The sequence below is a fragment of the Lacerta agilis genome, chromosome 5 (genome assembly GCF_009819535.1).
Source record: "Lacerta agilis isolate rLacAgi1 chromosome 5, rLacAgi1.pri, whole genome shotgun sequence".
Classification (NCBI taxonomy): Eukaryota; Metazoa; Chordata; class Lepidosauria; order Squamata; family Lacertidae; genus Lacerta; species Lacerta agilis.
This window is the reverse complement of record NC_046316.1, coordinates 55872145-55887955: the sequence shown is the minus strand read 5'-3', so window position 1 is coordinate 55887955 and position 15811 is coordinate 55872145. Positions and strand designations below refer to the sequence as shown.

At 46.9% G+C, this 15811-nt stretch overlaps 1 protein-coding gene across 3 annotated transcripts; it reads left to right on the top strand.

Moving 5' to 3' along the window:
- Positions 1 to 2014: 2014 nt before the first annotated feature.
- Positions 2015 to 14881, top strand: CPN1 (carboxypeptidase N subunit 1). 3 transcript variants are annotated; one of them, XM_033149931.1, is made up of 9 exons: positions 2015 to 2468; positions 5074 to 5270; positions 6846 to 7001; positions 7985 to 8167; positions 8420 to 8531; positions 9357 to 9496; positions 10244 to 10343; positions 11585 to 11703; positions 14594 to 14881. In XM_033149931.1, exons 1-9 carry the CDS (start codon positions 2246 to 2248, stop codon positions 14723 to 14725), a joined length of 1362 nt encoding a protein of 453 aa, XP_033005822.1. In that variant the 5' UTR covers positions 2015 to 2245; the 3' UTR covers positions 14726 to 14881. The 3 variants fall into 3 exon arrangements, with proteins under 3 accessions (XP_033005822.1, XP_033005824.1, XP_033005823.1); XM_033149933.1 differs by lacking the exon at positions 2015 to 2468 and adding an exon at positions 2783 to 2839; XM_033149932.1 differs by lacking the exon at positions 2015 to 2468 and adding an exon at positions 3063 to 3174.
- Positions 14882 to 15811: the final 930 nt, after the last annotated feature.

The window sequence follows — 15811 nt, the reverse complement described above, 5'->3', positions numbered from 1 at the left end:
CAGGCTGAGGGCTCATCCAGACTTCTGCTTCTCCTTCTACATTCCCCCAGGAAAACCTGATCTTTACCACTAAATCGGTACAAATGCCAGTTGGGTTTTCTGCAGATAAATGTTTGTTCTGGTTCAGCGTTAAAGAGTGGGTTTTCCCAGGGAAAGCAGTGAGGCAAACAGAAAACCTCTGTGACCTGTGCTTAGAAAACATGGGCCAAGCGGAAAGCCATTTGGACCCATACTTTCTAGGAACAGGACAAGCAGGTTGGTGAGCCTTGATTAGCCTTTTGGATGCAGCCTTAAAAAAGCAGGCCATTTCCCCCCTCAATGATTTAGAAGCTCAGTAGAAAGGCAACAACTGACTGTAGATGAACAAGCAGACTTCCGGAGAGGCAGCAGTACACTTGATCAATGCTTTGTTTCATCCCATCTTACCACCAAATAAATGCAAGGTCTGAGGATCGCAGTGCTACAATCTCTGTCCAGTGGGGGGGGGGGGTGGTGGCTGGCCCTGTAGGTTCATCCGGCAGCAGCACTTCTGGGGCATGTGCTATGTGCCAGTCCCCTTCTGGGTTTGAGTCCTCTGCTTCATTACCTGAAGAGAACTTAAGGTCCCTGACATTGAGTAAATCAGAGACAAGTATGTTATCTGTTGCTGTACTCCGTCAGGGTGATCATTTGGTATTGAGCTATCTTATCAAAGATGATGCTAAATTGTTGTTTTTTAAAATATAGTAAATTTCTATGATTATGCATCATATTCTTTGTGCTGAATTTCACCTGAATTCTATTTTTCTGTGTCAAGTTTTCCTTTTTGCAGTGACCTTTGGTTTCAGCAGATAAGGTATTGACTGGCAGACTGACTGAGCTTTACTCAAATGTGAAAGAGAACTATTGATTACTCCCAGAAAACAATCTCATCCATTTATCCATGACCTGGGAAGGCAGCCTTTCCACTCATCCCCCACCCCACCCCCGCCCATATCTGGAGAATGATAGGAGGAGGGAACCAAAGCGATCTTCATTCCAGCTGAGATAGCTAAGGGAACCAAATTAAGAATGATGAACAACATTGTTTAAAAGTGGTAATAAAGTTGTTTTAAACTGGCTGGCTAAACTAGGTGAGGGTAGCCGATGGGTCTCAAACCCTCAGTGAGTTAGGAAGTTCCCCTGCATGTGAAGACAGGCCCTGGAAGATTGAGTGGATGAGACCAATAGTGGGTCCAATGTTTGAGAAGGTGGTTACTGCACATGTGGTAGATGGAAGTGAGGCAGCCCATCTAGGAGAAGAAAAGCTCTGATCCTAAACCTTTGCTGCCTTGCGGCTATAGTAATTTGTGAGGAAGGTTTCAGGAGCAAACCCGGAGGAAAAACCTGTACCCACTGTCTTGCAGGATAAGAAGAAAAGGCTAAGGAGTAAATCTTTACTTCAAGGGAGAATGTGCTGCCCTCTGCCCCAGGCCACATTCACTCTGGAAGGCACCTTATTTGACACGCTGTTAGTTTGCTGCTTCTTCTTTTTTTGGCATCATTAGTCCATGGGGCTGTAGCATTTCAAACCGTCTGCCATACCAGGGCTTAATTTCTAAAAACAAAGATGCCAGGGCCCATGCCGGCTGTGCTTTGGAAGCCCTGCGCCTTAATCCTGAAAAAGTGGTGTGACAGTGTGCAGTTCCTCAGTAGAGACAGGGAGGCACTCTCCATGCTCAGAGGCACTTTTCTTTATAGTACAAAGTCTCAGGTCTGGGGCTGAAAAATGGCCAAGTCCTGGCACAACTGGAGCCCTCGGCAGAAGATGCCTCAGCTCCTGAATGCGCCCCTTGTTTGTGAGAGTTTGATCAGGTTCCTCCTGGCCTGCAACGAGAGTCAGGCAGCTTTAGGCCCCTGTTTACCCTCGAGTTAATAAATGAACAGGAGTAAGCACAACTTTCCAAATGTACAGAAGCTTGGAATGATTCTGGCTCCAGGAACTCTTTGGGTGGGGTGGGGGAGAGACAGACAGACAGACAGACAGACAGGGAGTGCACACACAAGGCAAGAGCTCCGAGTTGTAAATTCTTCCTGAGCTGTGAGGGGCATTCACTGAGATAGCCCTCCCACCATTACCACTGCAGGTGCAGTGGGCTGGCACTTGGCTGTGAAACTGGAGAGAGCTGGTTTGAGTTTGCACTTTAGCTCCTGGTAGGCAGGGAGCCTAGACTGTGCTCACATCTCCTGGTCGCAAAGAGCTGCGTTCCTGCCCACCCACAGGAGGATGTCTCAGTGGCTCTGGCTCCTTGGGAGAGTCCTTCTCTTGGCAAGGGTGGCTGCCTCAGTGAACTTCTTCCATCACCGCTATGAGGAGCTGGTGCAAGCCCTGTTTGATGTGAAGGGCGCCTGCCCATACATTACCAGGCTGTACAGCATTGGGCGCAGTGTCCAGGGCCGCCACCTCTATGTGCTGGAGTTCAGCGACTATCCTGGCATCCATGAGCCCAGTAAGTTGTTTTCCTGGGGTTGTAACCCTTTCCTGCGGCTGAGCAGTTGCTTCTTTGTGTGCTTCCAACCCATGCCAAGTTCCGGAGCAGCGAGATTCAGTGCTGTCCTGGCTTCTAACCAGGAACTCCTGTGGCCAGCAAAGCCCAGCCCCACAGCACTCCTAGCTAGGGCAAGCAGAGACTGTGGGGAGGAGGAGCTGTGCAGGATGCAGCCATGGGTCAGCTGACAGAGACTCGCCATGGCGACTTGGCATGTATTTCTTTTCATTTGTGGAGGGATTTCTAAAACTTGCCCTTGTTTGTTCACTTTACACTTGAGGAATCGAGGGAGAGAGATGTGTCCAAAGAGCAGTCCGAGGTCTGTGGCTGAGGTAAAATTTAAATGCAGCTCCCTGGGGTTCAAGTCCAGATCACTACCTGCTGCGCAACTCTGATTCTAGGAAGAAGAGCTGAAGGAACTGGTTTGAAGTTTATGGTTAACCTTGGCTGGTGAGGGAAAACTCTGTTTGGGGCTGCCTATCTTTTCATACTGCTATGGCAGATGTCACTTTGGTGGAGCCTAATGCCTCTGGAAAAAGCGAGGAATGGGGAGGGCACTGAATTAGGTAGATGCTGAGGACACACAGCTCGGTGACGACAGGCACCAGAGTCAGACCTATGAGGCAAGAGTTCTCAGGTCCTTCTCCAAGTACCTCTTCCATCGGAGGTGAGATGACCATCAACAAAGGGGGGGGGGGCTTTTATCTGACAATGATGCCCTGGTTGTTGAATGCCCTCACCAAAGAGTTTCATCTGCTATAATGTTGCTATCATTTCAGTGTCAGGCAAAAGCAGTTTCATTTACTCAGGCATTTCAACTCACATGTACTGATTCTAATTGATCAAGACTTTTGTGTGTGTGTGTGTGTGCTTCCAGGCAAGTGTTTATTGTGGGAAGGTCATTAGTATCAAATGGTCAGCCTGTATTCCCCCTCCCCTCACCATTCAGCCACAGCATTTTATCTGCACAACAGCCCTGCAAGGCAAATTATGCTAAAAGCCAGTGAGCTTCAGGCTGAATGTGAGGCTGTGTTTTCTCTCTCCAAGCTCAGCAGTATACAGTGTTGGCTAGGGGTGCTTCTAGATGGGTGCTTAATTTGCAAGCGGGTTGTTGAGATATTGCAAATGGGCAACGGGATTATTATAGCACCCAGCAGGAGGTACCATAAGAACGCCTGCAAGCCATCTGTTTGGGCAGACACAAGAGAAGGACAAGGAGCTGAAGAAGAGTGGATAAGAAAGGGAAAGGGCTGGCTGCAGATGCCAGATTGCACAAGGATTCCCTTTGACCTTGTTTTGTTTCCTTTGGGACTGGGAAAGTTGTTGCAAGCACGCCACCCTTCCATTTCTCCAATGTGCTGTTTCACTGTCTTCTTCACCCCATAGTGCCATCTCTGACTGTGGGGTTGAGCAGCAGGGTCCTTTTGCAGCCTGAGGAAGCCCTTGCCCTCCTGTACTCTGAAGGCTGCTTGTCTTGCATATGGAGTTGGTTTTTAAAAAAATAATATTTATTATACGATTTTACAATTTAGAACAAAATACAAAACATGATTAAATTTTCCATACTCCCCTTTCTCTCACCAAGGGGAGCAGAAAGATCAAGCCCCCCTCTCACTGGAGCAATTACCAATTCTTTCCCAATTTAACCAATTAACTTATACAAATCATCTTTCAAGTCTTGCATATGGAGTTAAAGGGGCCGCTTTATGGGGGGGGGAGTGGTTTTAGAGAAAAGAATTTTAGGCCAGGCCAAGATGAAGGATTGATTTGATTTTGCAGTTCAGCCTAAAACCCCTCGAGGCTTTTGAAGTCTGGAATGTGACATACCAGTGAGAGGAGATGAAGGAACTGGGAAGGGGGTGGGGCTGGCTGTACAAAATAAGGGCATAGAGAGAACCTGACCTTGTTGGTTTGAATGGACCCTCTCATCTGTCCTGAATCAAAGAAAATGCTTCTCCCCCACCCCAAAATTTACACCACTCACATACAGGCTATTGGTTCTTGCAACTCTCTTGGGGCACAGATTCCCAGGGGTTATGCCACCCTGACTCCACAATTCTTTGCGGGATTCAGCAAGGTGGAGAAGAAGAACTACAGCTAAGTGACAGAACTTTGTCACTGTCAATGGCTTTGCATGCCAGAATATCAAGGTGGGGTTGGGAATCTCCCCGGTCAGTGCCACTGCCAGTCCATGTAGACAGCATCAAGCTAGGTGGACCAATTATGTGAAGTGGCCTAAGGCATCAGCAGTTGCTTGTGACTCTGTGATACACTAGATCAGCCTTTCCCAACCAGGTGCCCTCCAGATGTTTTGGACCCCAATGCTCATCAGCTGTGCTAGCTGGAACTGGTTGGGAAAGCCTGCAGTAAATGGTGGATGACCCCCACAGAGAGACTCTTCACAGCAGCACTAAAGGGCACAGCTAGAGTTTAATCCCCGTGGGACATCAATGGGGAACATGCGCCCCGCCTTCTTCCCAGTGTCTACGTTTTCAGAGCACCAACCAACCCTGAATATTATTCCAGCCACTCTGTTCTAATATCAGCAAATCTCTCACTTTCCCAGTGGAGCCAGAGTTCAAGTATGTGGCAAACATGCATGGGAATGAAGTGCTGGGCCGGGAGCTGCTCCTCCAGCTCGCAGAGTTCCTGTGTGAACAGTATCGGCATGGTAACCAGCGCGTCACGCAGCTCATCCATGAGACGCGCATTCACCTCTTGCCCACCATGAACCCAGATGGATACGAGGTGGCAGCTGCCCAGGTACCAGGCAAGCATCCCTTCCTTATCTCAGTAGCCATGGTGATGATGGAAGAAGGTTGTCTGAGGGAGGCAAAGGGAGGAATAGCAGAGGGGGAAACATGGAGGAGGTGGGGGTCATGGAGGACAAGTCTATCAGACTGCACTAGTAGCTCATACCCATCATTGAACTTGGATCCAAATGAAATCAATGGGTTAAGATAATCATGACTTAAATTGCATTTATTTCAATGGGGACTAAGTTAGTCTGGATCCAACTCATGTTTAAAAGGTAAAGGACCCCTGACAGTTACTATAAAGTTGCATCTATAGATATGAATTAGTATATGTACATTTTAATCCCTCTTTTTAATGTTACTTTTTAATGAATGAGTGTATGGGTTTTGTTAGGGGTCCTGAGCTCCTAGTCTTTTGCTGGATCTTTTCCTCCTTCTAAAAACTTCTGTGTATTTGGATATTTACTTTATTTACTGCAGGGGTGGCTAAGCTATTACCCTCCAGGTGTTGTTGGACTACAACTCCCATCACCCATGACCATTGGAAAGACTGACTGGGGCAGATGGGAACTGGAGTCCAACAACATCTGGAGGGCCACAGGTCAGCCACTCCTGCTTTACTGGGCACCTTGCAGAACACAGTGCTGGTGAGACCCCAGTCACACTCCCTCTTATTCGTGTCATGAGTCTGTGCCCCAATATTTTTTTTAAGTACCTAGCAATGCTTTTGCCTAAGTGGTCAGCCTACACATTGAACCTTTGTAGTACAGTAATAGCCAAGCTAGTAGCACTGGGAGTTTTTTCTTAGGGATTTGATTTAGTCATAGCTTCTAGACAAGTTTTGTGCCCTTCCACTGCATTCTGGTGATGGGCAACCAAAGCGGGCTGAGATGCTTAGAAAGCCCATTTAATGATACTGGACTTGTTTCATCTGTCAAGAGTGGTACTAACAGAAGAGCCCCATGGGCCAAGCCCCAGAGCTATTGGTCTAGCTTTTGTGTTGATTTATTTCCACTCTCAATGGATTCCTATTCCCAGAGCTCCATGACTTGAATGCATTGGTTTCATCTCTGGTACTGTCAGTAATTCCTAGCTTTTAAATGCCAGAACAGAAACTGTACTGAACAGGGCCTGGAGCACTGCCTAGTAAAGTATTTAATCTCACTGGAGACCCAGATTGGTCATGCTGCTCTTCTCATTACTTTTTCCTTTATTGGGCTTCCCCGTTCTGTTGTCTAGGGGACAAATAGATGCAAGAATTTCTGACCATAAAAATATGAGGATTTGCTGCTGGGAGGGGAGGCGGGGGATTCTGTGGATTCTGAGCTATTTTGAGTGCAACAGTCTGTTGGAAAGCAGCAAATAAATCAAACTCTAATCTAATTAAATGAGGGTCGCTGCTGATAATGTTAAACAGTGTCAGAAGATGCCTGCCAGCTGGGATTAACACTCAGAAGCCCAGAGATTTTTGCATATCCTGAAATTCTCATTGACACATACACCAACAAAAGTGGCAAGGTGGGGTTTGGTGTGCACTTAGCCATGCCTAGGACTCACATGTTTACCATTCATTCTTCTCCAGAGCCAAAGTCCCTTAGGATACCTTGTTGGGAGAAACAATGCCAATGGAGTCGACCTTAACCGAAACTTTCCTGACCTCAACACTGTCATGTACTACAATGAGAAACAGGGTGGACCCAACCACCACATACCCTTGCCAGACAACTGGAGGAGTCAGGTAACACATTACTGTAGTTAGACTCACTCAATGCCTTGTCTGCCTGGGTGTGCTTCACAAAAACAACACTCGCTTTAGGACACCCCTCCAGGGCTGTGGCAGTTCAGGTTCCCCTCTCTATGATCCTTCTCTTCTTCTCTCACCTCAACTCCCACATTACTTCCAGTGTTGCTACATCCAATATCCATCTCTCAGTTTACTCCCAATATCCAGCACACTGGATGTTCTGTTTCAGTGCCACCGACCCATGGCTGCAGGCAGCCGGACACATGGGGTGCTTGGGTTTCATCCCACCCACCAATCGGACCAGTGAGGGCTGTGAAGTCCACAAGGTTGATTTCTTGCAGTGATGCAGAAGTAGCCCCCTTGGCATTCTCTTGGTCTTTCACTAGGAGCCAATCTACCCATTCAGGAAAAGCATTTACTCCCAGGACTGTACCACTTCACAATGCAGATAGGGTAATCACATATTTGAAGATCCTCTTCAAAAAAATCCTCTCCTCAGCACATATAAAAGTGGCACATTCCAGCCTGGCACAAGCCTATGGCATATTAGGGCAAATGCCAAATCCCTAGGAGGGCTCACTCCAGCTGGATGCCAGACAGGAATGCCAGGCCAGTGAGGCCGAATTTGTTCCTGCCACCATTTTTATTTATACAGGATGCAATACCTCTGCTATCACCATATGGTAAGCATGGGGGGAGGGCCGCTGGAGGGGAAGACCACTGAGGGTGTTTTATGTGGCCCACCCTCCAAAACCTGGCCAAGAACATATTAAGGGACGGGCCATGCAAGAACCGTTCTCCTTGATGCGATAGCTTTCCAACACCAGGTGACTTGACTCAGTAATGGAAGTCTACCTCTACATTTTGAAGGGGTACGGTCCTAGCAGGACTCTGGCACATGTTTGTACCAAACTTGGAATTCTGGGAAATAAGGATGTGGTTCTGACCTGGACTTCCCTGCTTCTCCCCCTTCACAGGTAGAACCAGAGACTTTGGCTGTGATTCAGTGGATGAAAAGCTACAATTTCATTCTCTCGGCCAATCTCCACGGTGGTGCCGTCGTTGCCAACTACCCATATGATAAATCCCAAGAGCAGAGAATCCGGAGCGTCTGGCAAGCACAGAAAAGCCCCACTCCCGATGACAGCCTCTTCCAGAAGGTGAGTGGTAGCAATGATAATAGCCGTGGCACTTTCCCTGGGTGCTGGATTTTGTTTGCTCTGAACAGTGCTGGAGTGTAGGTCTTCTTAATGGGAAGCACAGGGAACTGATGTTGCAAAGTCTGAGAGCTATGTGTGTCTTTTTATTGTTGGCAAATTAATGAATTTGAATCTGGATTCTGCCTGTGCCCTGCAATGCATATGAAACTGAGTGGGTAGGAATCTATGACTAGCTTGGCACTTTCTTTACAGCTGGCCAAAAGCTATTCATATGCCCATGGAACGATGCACCAAGGCACAAATTGTGGAGATATCTTTCCTGATGGCATCACCAATGGAGCCTCCTGGTATTCGCTCAGCAAGGGTAAGGCCAAAGGGGTAAGGCAGGAGCATTTGAAATAGCCCATGTAGGAGGAACGGGGAATGGAGAGATTGGGAGAAGAGGAAAGGGAGAAAGGGAGAGACTCAGCTAGGTTATTCTAGAGGGAAGAAACAATACATGTGGCCCCACCAGGAAATTCTGTACATTGGAAGAGGAGATAAAGAGCCAATGGTGCCTGTGCCTAAAGAAGCCTGCTTTGTAATATAATTGTTTTTCCATCTTTTCCTGAAATGTGGGGTGTGGGGTGGGGAACCTTTTTCACTCTAAGGGGCACATTCCTTCATGGGCACCCTTCTGGAGGCCACATTTCAGTGGCGCACAGGGCCAGAATCAAAGTGAGCACAGAAATGGATGTGAAATTTACCTTTGTAACGTGGAAAACATTCCAGCCCCGCAAAGCTCAGACATTTGTACACACCAGAACTTACACACGTCTCTTTACCTGGCCCCCACAACCCAGCAAGGGGCTGAGGTGATTTTATCAAACAGGGGAGGGGGAACTTGTTTCTTCCCAGGGCCACATGCATGCCAGTAGTGGGTGTGGAAGTACTGGATATAAATGTTACCTTTGTACAGCAGGCTGGTTTCCGCACAAACTCACACGCCCCTCACCTCTCCATCTTCCATCCAGGTAAGCAAGAGGCATCATCAGAGGACAAGGGCGTGTTCTCCAACCAGGCGAAAGTGGAGCCAGGGAGGGGTGTGGCTCGCTTGGGGAGAGTCCCAAGGGTCAGATCGAGAGGACTGGAGGACTGCATTCAGCCCCATTGTGGAACAAATCAATATCCTCATCTCTTTGCCTTGCAGGGATGCAAGATTTCAATTATCTGCACACCAACTGCTTTGAGATTACCCTTGAACTGAGTTGCGAAAAATTTCCGCCGGAGGGCAGTTTGGTGTTTGAGTGGCGGAAAAATGCTGAAGCACTTATCACCTACATAGAGGAGGTAATAAAGCTGCCAGGGTGTCATCCTGCCCAGTCCCTCTACAGAGTATCTCATTTCCCCCTGGATTTCCCCGTGGATCCATTTTTAAAATATGGTGTTACATTGACTACTTTCCAATCCTTAGGTGCGGATGCTGATCTGGCAATTTGACAGTTTTTATTTTGCCCGTTAGCTAAATTTCTCATCCGCACTACCTGCCTTAGTTCCCCAGACTCACCTCCAATGCTCTGTAGCAGCTGCCTTATGCCCAGTGCTTTTTTTTTCTTAAAAAAATATTTATGGGTACTTTAATTTTCCTACTCATATTGAAATACTGCCCCTCAATGAGGCCAAACTTAGATGCACAAAATGTTTAGTGGCATGCACACCCCTGCAACCCCCCCCCCCAGAAAAAAGCACTGCTTATAACAGACCACAACCTAGTCAGAGCACTTGTCCATCCAATTCAGCACTGAAAGTTACAGGCAGGGCTATTGGCAACCTTATTTGGAGATACCAAGGATATTTTGGGATCTTTTACATTTGGAACATGTGCATTATCACTGAGGTAGAATGCATCACTTGTGGGGTGTGAGTCAAGCTCTGTTCTCACGAGCTCTCCTCCTCCTCCTCCTCCTTCTCAGGGTCTAAGGGAGGTTCACACAGCTGAGAAAGCCAAACCACTGCATTCTGGATCTAGGCAGTGTGGATTCCCTTTCCCCAGTTCTAAGGGTATCCACTTTTTTGTTTGGTATTTGTGTTTTGCAGGTTCACCAGGGCATCAAAGGTCTGGTGTCCGATGACAACAACAACAGGCTCGCAGGTGCTGTCATCTCCGTCAGAGGAATTGCCCATGATGTCACTTCAGGTTGGTACCCAGCTTGACACAGGCCAGACTATTATCATAGGTGGTAATTAAATGGCATTACTGTACTGTATTTGTATTTCCCACATTTATAATCTGAAAGAAAAACCTTCATATAACTGCCAGGTATACTTTTGGTTTGAAAATGACTCTCTTTTGCTTTCTGCATTACGTTAACAACATTCGCAGTGAGTCATTCTGGAAGACTAAAAGGGGTTCTGAGAGTCTGTTGCGAAGATGTCTGTTCCTTGTGACCATGTGCCCCATGCAGGGGCTATAAAGGGTATAAGTTTCTCATATAAAAACAAGCAAACAAAATAGAAAAGGCAGTGAGTTATGCCCATTGCTTTAAAAAAAAATGTTTAGGGGTACTCTCATTTTGACTCAAGAAAACCACCCTTTTATAGTTCAAATTGGGAAAAATAAATACAGGAAATGGACAAAAGTACAAAGATTCACAAAATGTTTAGGGGTATGCATACCCCTGCGTCCCCCCAGAAAAAAGCACTGGTTATGCCTATAGCTTTATGGTCTCTTAGGCAGCCAGTTTCAATGTCTTAGTAGTCAAAGAGTTCATTTAGTCCAGGGGTCAGCAACCTTTTTCAACTCAGACCATGTGGTGGGGCGGACTATATTTTGAAGGAAAAAAAATGAACGAATTCCTATGCCCCACAAATAACCCAGAGATGCATTTTAAATAAAAGGACACATTCTACTCATGTAAAAACATGCTGATTCCCGAACCGTCTGTGGGCCAGATTTAGAAGGTGATTGGGCTGCATCCGGCCCACGGGCCTTAGGTTGCCTACCCCTGATTTAGTCCAACACACACACCCCATGCAGTAAATCTACTGCTGTAGCAGTGGGCCATTGACCACAATAAGCCCCCCCCCATTAAATTTTTGGGGTGCTAAGCCCTGCCCTTCTCTGCATTTTCTGCAGGGAAGTATCAGTGATTACTGTAAGTGTAAATATTGTGAAACAAACAAACAAACAGATAAAGTTGTTCTCTGGGCTGGCACAGAGCACATTGCAAGTTTGAGCTGGGTTCATAGTGAGTGTCACTGGGCAGATACATAATTCAGCACTTTGTTAGGGGAGCAATCAGGACCAGCTGAACCCTGATCCTGGCCAGGGTTCCCCCCTCTAAGACTCCCTAATTGTGGGGCTGAGGCCAGGCAAGTCAAGCCCAAGTGGCGCCCTCTGGCTCTGCTCTCTTCTCAGCCCCTCTTTCTCTCTGGTAGGAGAACATGGTGACTATTTCCGGCTGCTGCTGCCTGGTACTTACGCAGTCACTGCATCAGCGGATGGATACCAGCCACAGACAGTGACGGTGACGGTGGGCCCAGCTGCACCCTCGGTGGTGAGTGTTGGGGAAAGGTTAAAGGTGCCAGGTTCTTACAAGCTGGGCATTAAGGCCGCCTGGGAGATAGTGGAAAGAAACCTTCCCTGCACCCCTATGAGAGCTGGGTCATGGAATTATGGTTAATAAAATGTGGAAACATTGAGAGTATGGGAAAACATTAGCCCAGCCCAGCTTCAGAAGTTCACCTTCTCTTCCAGACTGGTAAGGAGAAGACTTCCCAGCATTTCCTTTAACTATTGCCCTACTCAGCCCTGTCTATGACCTGCTCATTGGATGCACAGAAATCCAGGATGGATACCGGTAGTTTAAAGCAGACCACTCATGTAAGGTGCATCTCTTTGTGCTCCAGATGACCCACTAGAGCCTTGGCTGAGAAAACCATGCAGCTCCTACTCCTCAAGCTGTGCTACCTGGGGCCATGTCAGCACCTGACATCTTTAGGCAGCTGTCAAGGCCCCAGTTCTCCAGCACTGACATTGCCCTATGCCCCCCCGCCCCTTTAAAAATATTAATTCTATCCCAGAGTTCCAAGTAGCCAGGTGGCTGATATTAGCCACCATTTAAATTTTCCACATTTCTCCCCACATAGTGTTGCCTTCAGGCATTGTAGGAAATTAAACTGGCTGCTAGCCCAGCACTGCTCAGAGCACTCTTGTTGCCATTTAGAAATACCCAGCCCCAAATCTGGAACTGGTAGAGTGCTAAGTAATGTCTGTCCAAAGATATAAAATAGTTGTTGCATCTTTTCTTGGCCCACCCCGATTAAAGGCTGTGGATGCTTTTTAGTTACACAGCGCTCTTAACCTCAGCTCTAATTCTGTCATTCTGTAGAACTAAAAGTAGCAAATAGCCTCTCTAAATTCTATTAAGCTGCTTTGGAAAACTGTATTTGAAGCAGGGGGTGTAGTTAGGGAGAATGAAGGTCTCCTGCCAGTCTGCAATGGAAAGTTGGAGAATCTCTAGATATGTTCTTCACCCCTGACCTTTTGCTTTGCTATTTATTTGTCCTCGGGACCTTGTGTAACACAGTTGTGTTTTAACTCAGCAACCATATTCCATACAAAAGAAGGAAGTTTGGCAAGTTTCCATTTTTGGCAGTGCTGGAGTGTGGGGGCTGGGCGGCTTTTTGTCCTGAGGTGCTAGAATGGTCATTTCTCTGCGTTAACTGTCCCTGTTTACCATCCCCTTGTGACTTGGGGTTGGCACAGGACCGGGCTTTCAGGACTAGGAAGCCCAGACTGATCTCAGTGAAATGAGCCATATACTTCAAGGGGCAGAAGCAAAGGCAGCCTAACACCCCCTTCAGGAGAGCCTATTCCTGGGCCTTAAGGCTGCATTCTGCCACTCAAACAGCCTGCAGCCCCTCCTGTGGATGTGCCCTTCTTCTCTGTGAGCTTCTGATCTTCCCCAACTTAGCCCCACCCCATTTCAAGAGAGGAGACGGCCAGATTTTCTGGAATGCTCTTAACGCATTTCTGATGATTTACTGAGAGACTCCACTGCCAGGGAAACCCTTACTCTGGAAGGGGGTGTAGCATATTGGGGGCGGGGAGTGGAGTGGGGAAGGCAGTGCTGTGACTCAGAGCTCGGCTGAGCCACCTGCTGGTGGAGGAGAGATAGAAACCTATTGCTGACTTTCTGGATCCCAAGCCAAGACCTCCATGTCTCATCAAAGAGTAAAATAAACACTTTCCCCCTTAAACTTACTGAGCTTTGTTACTGGCCAGGCTTTCAGTTACAGGTGGGTAGCCGTGTTGGTCTGCCATAGTCAAAACAAAATCGAAAATTCAGTTGGTCTCTAAGGTGCTACTAGAAAGAATTTTCGATTTTGTTTTGGCCAGGCTTTGTCACCTGTAGCAAGCAATGTTCTTGTGCTTCAAGCATTTGAAACATAGCATTTAGCGTATTTGAGGCCATCACTGAATCATGGACTGTGTAGTGGTGGACTTGAATACAAACAAACAATATCTAAAACTTTATTACGGTCCAGAGACCCAACAAGACTTGAATACTATGATGCCCTGTGTGAGGCCAAAATTTGGAGCACCCCCCCCCCCGTCCAGCCCTTGTGCTGCCTTCCGAAAGGCAAATAAGGAAGTTCCCTGCTTTGGGAGGAAGGTGTGAGGCTCTGGCAGGGTGCTAGAGCCCTCCCATCTCCTTCCCAAAGCTGGGAAAGTGCTGATTAGTCTTTGAAAAGGAGGTGGGAGGACTCCAGAACTCTGTGAAAGCCTTACATGTCCTTCCCAAAGCCTAGTGCCTCATTGACTGGACTTTGAGATGGCTCCCTCTCAGCTCAGAGCCCAGTTTGTGGCACCACTTGCACAGCCCAATTAAGGTAAAGGTACCCCTGACCGTTAGGTCTAGTCGCGGACGACTCGGGTTGCGCACTCATCTCGCTCTATAGGCCGAGGGAGCCGGCGTTTGTCCGCAGACAATTTTCGGGTGATGTGGCCAGCATGACTAAGCCACTTCTGGTAAACCAGAGCAGCACATGGAAACGCTGTTTACCTTCCCACCGGAGAAGTAGCTATTTATCTACTTGCACTTTGACGTGCTTTTGAACTGCTAAGTTGACAGGAGCTGGGACCGAACAATGGGAGCTCACCCCGTTGTGGGGATTCGAACCACCGACCTTCTGATCAGCAAGCGCTAGGCTCTGTGGTTTAGACCACAGCACCACCCACATTCGCATCAGTACCTCTGACATGGCTGGTGTCATTGCTGAGTTGCTGCTCTTTAAATGGACATATCCTATCTTGGGATGGTTAATTTTACACCCATTTTGGATTTGAGCTTACTTGATTGAGCCAATGCAGGAGTAACATGGTACAGGAGGTGGCTTTGCATTGAATGGCAGCATGGACTCTAGTGGTCTTCTCTCTTCCAGGTGCATTTCCAACTTAGACAGAGCACTGTGGACAGCCCTCATGTACAAAAGGCTTCTGACAGGGTATCCAACAGTAAAGCCCTGCATAAGAAGGTTGTGCCACGAGCTGCCCAATGGGAGACGCCACGGTGAAGGCAGACCTCGGCCGGATGAAAGCTGGTGGAGATATCAAACGTGAGATGTCAACAAGCCTGACAGATGAACTTTCCAAGATCCATCTTTTGTGATACCCATAAACATGAAATGAGCCTAAACCTTCTTGTTTATTAAATGGCTAGTATTTAACTGTACTATGGACAAAAAAAAATCATCTTCTAGAAAGGGGTGGGCAGGCATTGGAGCCTTCTGGTCTATGATGTGCATAAGGTGTGCATGCACAGGTGACAGAAATACCTACACACTTGTCATAGCGGGAAAAGGTCAGGAGGGAGTAGTGGTTGAATAGAGAAGCCAGAAAACATAACACCAAAATATTCCTTCAAGACTACCTACTAGTTCAGATCAGTCCTTGGAAAGTTCATTTTAACAAGAAATTCATTCCATTTCACCCCCTCCTAAAAGGAATTAGTTACCGTTCAAGTTCACCCCCTCCAAAAAAAAGGGAACTAATTCTGTGCTGGGTCAAGTCACAATTCATTTTTTCCAGCCTTTATAATTTTACAAGCTGCTTGCTAAAATATAAAATATACTTAAGAAGACTATGTGACAACATCAAGATACACACACAGTGCAATCTGGGCAATTTTATGTATTTTTCCCAACAAGTATTATTTTTAAGCTTAAACAGCAACATCAGTTTTCAGATATGTAAAAAAGGTAAATGCAATGGCCATAATCAAACACAGAGTGCAATGAAAGCCCTGTATAAAGTTCTGTGCACTGTAGTTTCTTAAAGGTTTCCTGTAAGAAGGAACTTACAGTGCCCAGAATCCTTTGAAGGAAAGAATCTGCTTCAAATGTGCTTTATAGCTATAGATAGCATTTGCACAACCTCAGACTACTTGTGCTCCTCAATTGCATCAGAACGAGAAAGACCATGTTGCCCTCTACTGGCCACTGAATATTTTGATCATGGGTATGGAAGGCTTTTATGGGATGCCTTTAAGGTTCCTGGATATGTGAATTAACTTTTCAAATGTTTCCAGTATGTCACATTTCCTTCTATTTAAAAACAAAAAGCAAAATAACAACCTTGTGCCCCTCCCTCTGATATTCTGA